The sequence below is a fragment of the Microtus ochrogaster genome, chromosome 1 (assembly GCF_000317375.1).
Source record: "Microtus ochrogaster isolate Prairie Vole_2 chromosome 1, MicOch1.0, whole genome shotgun sequence".
Taxonomy (NCBI): Eukaryota; Metazoa; Chordata; class Mammalia; order Rodentia; family Cricetidae; genus Microtus; species Microtus ochrogaster.
The window spans coordinates 78,935,186-78,943,467 of NC_022009.1; the positions used below are offsets into that span (position 1 = coordinate 78,935,186).

The following is an 8,282-nucleotide window of genomic DNA, read 5'->3' on the forward strand; positions in this document are numbered from 1 at the left end:
ATACTGCTAGAGCACGGCTGTGCATGTGATCTACTGCTAGAGCACAGAGAAGCATGTAAACTATCCCTACCTAGAGAAGGACCAGAAAGAACAAACCTTACCAAACACGGCTGTAATCTACCTTTGGGCATGTTGATGCTGACACCAAAAATGGCAATGCTACTCTTTAGAGTAAAAACTTTAGAGTAAAAACAAGAGTTTAAAAACTTGATATACAAGGCAAACCCTCCACCATATAACTTGCTACAATGCTCCACTGAGATTCCCTAGAGAAAGCCATGTGTCACACTTCCTGTTGAGGTCTATCAGGAGAAGCCAGAGTCTCACACAGAGGGAACCAAAACCTGTGTATCAGGGACCCAGACACCAGAACTGGCAGAAGCAACAGTGGTTGTCATGTCTACCAGTCTGCGACCCTCACATTACAGCAAGGAGCTGGTGTTACCTTAGAGGTGTAGGAACTTGCAGCACCACAAAACCCATAGGTGGTAGCCATCAGGGAAACCAAATGGTAAGCTTTCAAAAAGTATTTTAGAGCACTTGCTTCTTGGACGAGGGACTAGAGAAAGTCTTTGTGCATGCCAGGAGGGTGCTCTATCGCTGAGTTACATCCTCTGCATTCTCTTTACTTTTCATTTGGAGACATGATCCTATGAAGCTACTTATCTTCCTTGTAAATCTGCTCGGTAGCCCAAGCAGACCTTGAACTTGTAACTCTCCTGGCTTAATCCCAAATCGTGAAAATGTCAGGCCTGGCCTCTTAGGTCCAACTCAGAATATATAACTATTAAAGGACAAAAACTTTTGAAAGGGAGATCTTTCAAAATGACATTAAAAGCTACTCAACTTTATTACTAACCTTTCCTGACTAAGTAAATCACCAGGAAAAAAAAAAACCATTAAACATCATACTTTATAAGACATAATTACTGCTTCGTGAGGCTAAGATGAAACACTGGCATGCTCTGACTCTAAAAAAAAATTGTTTTTAATTTGTCTGTATTGTGTGGGTATGTGCCAAGGTTGCACAGGTGGAGGTCAGAGGACTAACAGTGGAAGTCAGTCTGTCCTTCACAGACCCCACATAACTGGCTCTTCACTGCCTCCATAAATGGTAAACATGAGTCAGTTTCCTGGAACTTAAAACACAAATTTTACCTTATCTATCTGATACTAAGTGGCTCACTGTGATCAAAATCAAGTTTTCAGGCCTGGCGGCACGTGTCTTTACCTGCTGAGCCTTCTTGCTAGCTCCATAAACAGAAAGCTTATTCTTGAAAAAATAAATTTTAATGTGTGCATTTGTGTGTGTGTACACTGGCACATGCAGGCCATGGCATATACATGGGGATCAGGTACAACTCAAGAGCTAGCGCTTCTCTTCCACCATTGGATAGGATGACTGAACTCAGGTTATCAGCGGCTGCCCTCTGAGGCACTGAGGGTTTATTTGAAAACCCGGGGCTGCTGGGTTTGTTGCTCTGTTTTCTCTCAGTTACCACTCACCAGCGCTGGGCACTCTGCATGACAACCACCGCTAGCCACTTCTCTGACATGACTCTCAAAACATCTCACCAACAGAGAGCAATTTAGTTTGCATGGAAATAAGAGACAACCTTATTCCAGTGAACACGCGAGCAACCCAGACTGTGTGGAGAGCACCTTCCCCGTGGGGTAGACCGCTATTCTTTCTCCCTGTCTGAGGAGGGAATGTGTCCCACAGGCAATGTCTGACGCCTTGCAAGTCTGTGCACACAAACATGCCTGTATGGGCCTATGTGGTTGAGGAGCACGGACGAGAGGGAGGATTCCTTAGTCCATTCCTGAGCCATCGTGCCTGGTCTGCTAGCTTTGGTTACTTCAGTGTATGTGACAGAAACCCTTACTGATTTAACTGTTGGCCAGAGCTTGCTATGGTCATCCGAAATCATTTACCTTCACAATTTGCTGCCCAATCTTTTAGAAGCCCATATGGCAAACAGCCAACTGTACTAAAGAAAGAAGAGCACTTCCGTGTAAAAGGACCAGGGCCGTGCGATACGAATGAACCACTGCCCAGGTTTAATCGTGTCACCTGGAGTGCCTGGATGAGGATGACAATACAGCAGGTTCAGAGAAGTGAACAGAGGAAGCCATGTTGTTGGGACTGCATCAGGCTAAAGGCTAACACAGGATTTGGTTGATATGCCTGTAAAAGCGTGAATTGGCACAGTGAACAGAAAACTATTCTAGACAGGGAAAGCATAAAGCATCTTGTGAGACAGCACTTAAATATATGACAGAAAGACCAAGCCATGTAAGACAATGGCAGTAAAATTTACCTCTAGAAAGATATACAGCGTGTTCTGGTTGTTTGTTTGTTTGTTTGTTTTTTAAAGTATAGAACATTCCTAATTGGAGGCACTAAAGTCACACAAAGGAATCTGGCCCTTTGCAACTGCTGTCTGCAAGCACAGCCAGCCTTGTCTTGGCTCTCCCAGCTGTGGAGAGCCTGAACTGTGGTGCCCTAGAGGACCAGTCTGTGCACTCAGGAAGTTTGCACTAGTAATTCTTGCAGCCAGCAAGGCGTGTGTGTGAGCCTCTAGCCCTGGGCAGGTGGCTATCCACCCGGCACAGCATTCACAGAGCTATACAATTTCTTTTTCTTAGAACTACCTACTTTCTGATGTGGAAAAACACTGCCAACTTATCTCCAGTTTGGCTCCTAAATGTTTCCAGAAACAATAAAAGCAAATAGTAAGGAGAACTTGTTTTTGGGTCACAGCAGGCGGTGGCTGGGTCTTACTGGACGGTTAACACAGGGAAGAGGAGCCTTACAATTTCCACCGGAGCAATGCTTCGAACCAGCTGCTGGAGGAGCGTGGCTTCACAATATGGGAACTTCCTGATGCTCTCTCTGATCAGCTTTTCCTGATACACTGGGAAGCCATCAGATGCTCTGCCTTTCAACAAGCTGAAGGACAGGGTTTAAACAGTTCAAGGTGAATCATTACAGCAATTCCCTCCTAGGAAGACCCAAAAGCTTTTAGAGGTTTCCTGTTAATTGTTGGGCTCTCCTCAAATCTCATGCAGAGGGACTCAAGTTATCCAAACTCAACAGTAGGCCTGAACAAGTTTCCAAGTTCTAACAAGCAAAAATGACACCTGCCTCAAGGGGCTGAGCACTGTCTTCAGGCTAGCCAGCTACTATGACCTAGTCAGCTGTCCCCAGGAGGAACTAGAACTCTCAATGAGCCTCGTGACTCAGTTCCTTCTTCTCAGTAAAGCTGCACTCTAGTGAGATCCCTGTGGCCAGAGGGCAAAGGTCACACTCAGCCCTGCCAGGTGTGTTATCACACACAGGAAGAGTGTGGCAGCCTACGCCACAATACACTTAATCTCATCACGTGGGCCATTTTCTAGCTGTGTGGTCTTATCCAGGTCACTGATCCACTGTGAAAGATTCCTCAAGAGTCAATTAGTAAAAACAACAAAATTACCAAACTCTATTTGGGTCTAATATTGTCCCTTGTTTCTGGGAGACAACACGTGACTCCAACAGTGTCTGCTGCCACTAAAATATAATCTTTACCCATGGCACCAGGCTTCCTATAAGGAGCGTGTTGAGAGTATTTCCCTATGGCATGGTAGAAGCCATACCTTTTGATCAGGGTATCCAGCTTATTCTCCCCTTCCTTGAAGAAGCCAATGCATTTCTGGAAGATGCAGCTGATGTAATGCATCTTCATAGCCAGCACTTCGTTCATGTCTCTCTGCTTCATGCATTTCTCGCAGATCAGATCCAGCACCTTGTAGCATTTCCCGAGAGCGGCTGCTTCTGCCAGCAGAGGGTTCTCATTCACCAGCATCACAATCTAGAAGAAACGCCCAGGGTCTTCTTAGAATCACACACAAGAATGCACAAGTCAGATCAGAAGGCAAATCGCTACTATTCTGCATTATAAAGCAGATCCAGTATGAGGAGATTTCCTGACATTAAAATTAAAATGTGGTCTGTCCTCTACCCGTACTGAGGTGCTGGGAAGCCTCGCAGGGCACAGTGCAGTGTCTGAAAACAGCTCTATAAACGATAACAGTGGTGTGCGCAACCTTTCATTACACACAGAACAGTGTCACGGAGCAAACAATGACTTCAGGTGGCATCACTAAACTCAATATCCCCACGGGAAAACGGCAACTCTCCCCACCCTTCTCCTTCCTTTTTCCTTTCTTCCTTTCCCCTCCCTTCTTTCCTTTCAGGTTTTGAAAGGTTTTCTTTCCTGTATCCTGGACTGGCCTTGAACATGTGATGTCAGGATGACTCTGAATTTCTGACTCTCCTGCCTCCACAGCCCGAGTGCTGGCTTACAGGTGGGCACTGCCATGCCCCATTGATGAGGTGCTGGGAATTGAACTCGAGCTCCCTGAATGCTAAGCAAGTGTTCTATTACTGAGTTAGCTCCCTAGTCCTCAAACTCCTACTAATTACAAGGAAATCAGGCCTCTACAGAAGGAAGTCTAGAAACAGTACGCTTTTTACTTTCCACTTAACTAGATCTCTTTGTAGAAGTTTTCCTTAAGACTAGTCCAGTCATCGTATTGTAGATACAATACTGCAATTATGTTAAAATGGAACCCGGAAAGAGCTTTGAAAGGGAGAGTAGCAGGAAGTTATTCAGCCTTACACACTATGAGTTCTACATTTCCTATTTATGGACTAACTAATCTCAAATTTAATGCAATCAGAAGTGTTTTTATGACCCTTGTCACAGGGTCTGTGACTTGCAGTTAGCCTGCAGAAGACCACCTACAGGCCCCTGAGGGCCCAATCAGGATGAAAACGTGCATGATTGGCCAGTGTATCCAGCAGTCAGGACTTGTTAACCTGTGTGTTTCAGCTTGACACATGTGCCAAGGAAGTTTGAGGATGACATTCTCTTCAGACATGAAGAAAAAGCATCTGTGAATTGACACAATGCCCATTACCTGCTTTCCTGAAAATCTAACACAGATATAAGGGCAATAAGAAATTATCTTTGACGATATACTCATATTTTCTTAAGATCCAGCACATTAAAATAAGTTATCAGACTTCATGAAGTAAGCAAAATTGAATCCTTATTAGTAAATTTGCTGATTATTCTCCCTAACAAAACAAATATAAAAAATTCATCTGCGGGGACTGGAGAGATGAGCATATCAGCGGTTATGAACACTGGCCGCTCTTCCAGAAGATTCATGATGCAGCCCAGTACCACACAGCAGCTCAAAGGCAGACACAGCTCCAGATTCTGTGGCTCAGATGCTGTCCTCCAGTGTCCACAGGTACCAGGTACATAGGTGGTGTGCTTACACACATGCTAAGAGCACTGGCTGCTCTTGCAGAGGACCCAGGACCCACATGGCGGCTCACAACCATCTGTAACTCCAGTTCCAGAGACCTGGTACCCTCCTCTTACTTCCTAGGGCTCTGCACACATGCAGTGCATATACTTACCCTCAGGCACAAATATATACATATAACATAAATAAATATTTTAAAAATTAATTTGTAGAAAAAATAATCTGTGATGTAACAGAACTCATTAATTAACCATTTGTACTGCTGGTAATTATGATCATTTAAAATTGTTCAATATTTTATATAAGGTGTACTTATATAAAATAATTAGGAGTACTGACTCAAATTTACCATGAAAATTCTTTTTAAAAAGCTAAAGCAGTCTGTTTTACTCTTTTACGGGAACTAAAATTTAGGGAATAAACATCAAATTCATCACGTTTTGCCCTCCCACTGGTAGTTTCTGAGCATTTCCTGCCTACTAAATATTGTGTTGTGAGTTCCTTATATGTCTTATTTTATGTGTTTCAAATAAAACAGTGTTATCTGCTGGTTTTCATGAGTAGCTGAAGGAATAGGGTGGTTGAATCACCTATATACTGCAGAGACCCCAGAGGAATTCTGTCAGAACCGTGTAATCCAAGAGTCCATGGTCTCATGGAAAGTTCAAAAAACATTATGGAAAACAAAACAGAAAATATTATTTTGGTTTCTATATTCTTCTTAGTAATAGCAATAAATTTCAAGGGATACCAAACCAAAAAAAAATCTAAAGTAGTCTATATTAGTGATTTTTTTAAAAAAATTGAGACACTTGGCTTTATTTATTTTACAAAGCAGAACTAAGACTTAGGAGACTATGACCAATGGCTACAGGATTAGTGAAACATGTTCACCCACAAAGGAATATTCACACTAGTGTCCTTCCTCTCCCCCACAGTGCGGAAGGAGATAAAGAACACCTCCACCATGCACTGTCAACAGAAGTAGTGTATCCCTTTCAGCGGAAATCAAGATGCGCCCTGTGTCTCCAAGGATGGCTAGCAAAGAATACGCCCCTGTGGTAGCATCTCCCATTCTTCTCACTGTCTCCCCACCCCCCACTTCACGAATTTGTCAACAATCTTTGAAAAGCCCCTCCACAATGAAGGGCTGGACCACCATCACCTGCCTGCTCTTCCCTCCCAGGCCCTTCTCAATGCTATTGCGATTTTTCCAGAGATCTTGTTTTTCTCCTAGATAACCATTATTGGCTGGGCATCAGCATACAACTCCCCAAGTCATTTTGAAAACAAATACATTGCTGTGGCAGCCAGTAACCTAGATGCAAACACAGCTGTTCTATGCACAAAAGCAATGGAAAGGTGAAGCTGGGGGAGGGGGGAGTCTGTGCTTTTTTTTTAAGCTTTGTTTTCAGAGGGGGTTTCAGAGGGCTTAGATGAAAGACAGAGGTTCAGGTGAATGACTTCTGTTCCTATGGAGAGCAGGCTGGGTCTCGAGAAAGGACCACAGCGCCAAGCCTCTATAAGGACTCAATCATGTCAACCATCTCAGATGCTTTTATGTTGCCTGCATACGTAGGCAATCCTCTAATTTACTCATCGGGTATGTATCTGCAAAGATAACTGGAAATAGGACAATTTTAGGACATTCAACAGACATAGTGGGTGCTGTGCAAACGTCAGACAGGATTCCAGAACCTCCCTGCAATCTGAAGGCAAAGAAACGGGTATGAAAGTCAAAGAGAGAGAAAGGAAATGAGTAGGAAAACTGGATAGAAGGCAGGGGACTCCACTCCAAAGTGGAACAGGGTGTGCTGACTGGAGCCTCAGATAACCACCTACATTCTCTGCATCTAACCGAGTCCCCCTATCCCAACTGGCGGCTGCCTATAAGCCCATGGAAAAGGAGCTTCTGAAACCCCTGGGAGTTCTCAAGGACTTCTGAAATGCCCAGGAGGAAGCAGAGGAATTTACAGGTAAACTCTAAGCCTCTTCTTCTTCAGATTTCTTACTTAGCTTCTGTTGTAAGAAAGAAAGAAAAAAAGAAAGAAAGAAAGAAAGAAAGAAAGAAAGAAAGGAAAGATGGAAGGAAGGAAGAATGAAAGAAAGAAAGAAAGAAAGAAAGAAAGAAAGAAAGAAAGAAAGAAGCCAGTTGGCACACACCTTTAACCTCCTCAGCACTCAATGGTCAGAGGCAGGCAGATCTCTGTGAGTTTGAGGCCAGCCTAATTTCAGAACAGCCAAGGCTGCACAGAGAAACCCTGTTTGGAATAACAAACACAAAAAGGACTGAAGATGTAGAAGATGGCGGGAAAAATAACTGAGAACAGCCCTTGAAACTTATACCGAACAACTTGAACTCTGATGCCAAAGCGACAATTGGTTTAACTCCACCGACAGCATCATCAAAAGCAGCACAGAGCACCTGCACTGAAAACTTGCTCATGTTTAATGGAAGGGTTGCACCTCTGAGCAGTCCCCCGAGGGTAAATATTGCTGTACAAGTCAATGGGGTGGCACCTACATTCATGCCTCCGGGCCTCATGCCGGGCCTGCCATACTCAGCACGGACTAAGGCACAGAACACTTTCTTCCTGAGAACTTCTCTCGTTCAAGGGAGCCACCTCATTTCCTCAGAAGGTTGTTCTTTCACTCTGGGGACAGGTCCAGGTCAATGACAAACTAAAGAACTCCCACTCTCTCAGGGCTGGAGTCAGGCTGTCTGCAGCGATGCCTGGGGAGAAGGTCAAGTTAAACAAGCTAACGCTTCTCTTCTTGGCCTCTTGCCCTGCTTCTCTTGCTTTCCCTCACCAGCTCCTGGCGTTCACTGAGCATACTCCTGCAATGACTCAAGCAGACACGGGAGCTCGCTGTAAGCGCCTCATCTACAGGATTCTGCTCCAGATAATGACCACCCTGTGGCATGAGAACAGTTTAAACATTGTAGCAACACTGATTGC

The 8,282-nt window shown here is 44.2% G+C and overlaps 1 protein-coding gene across 1 annotated transcript in view; it reads right to left on the bottom strand.

Moving 5' to 3' along the window:
- Window positions 1–8,282, bottom strand: part of Ankmy2 (ankyrin repeat and MYND domain containing 2) — a 47,783-nt gene that overhangs the window by 7,528 nt on the left and 31,973 nt on the right. Inside the window, exons 6-7 of the mRNA XM_005343849.2 lie at window positions 3,640–3,854; window positions 2,818–2,953 (exon numbers count right to left, since the gene is read on the bottom strand). Of these exons, the coding sequence (XP_005343906.1) occupies window positions 2,818–2,953; window positions 3,640–3,854 (351 nt within the window). The remainder of the gene's footprint in view (window positions 1–2,817; window positions 2,954–3,639; window positions 3,855–8,282) is intronic.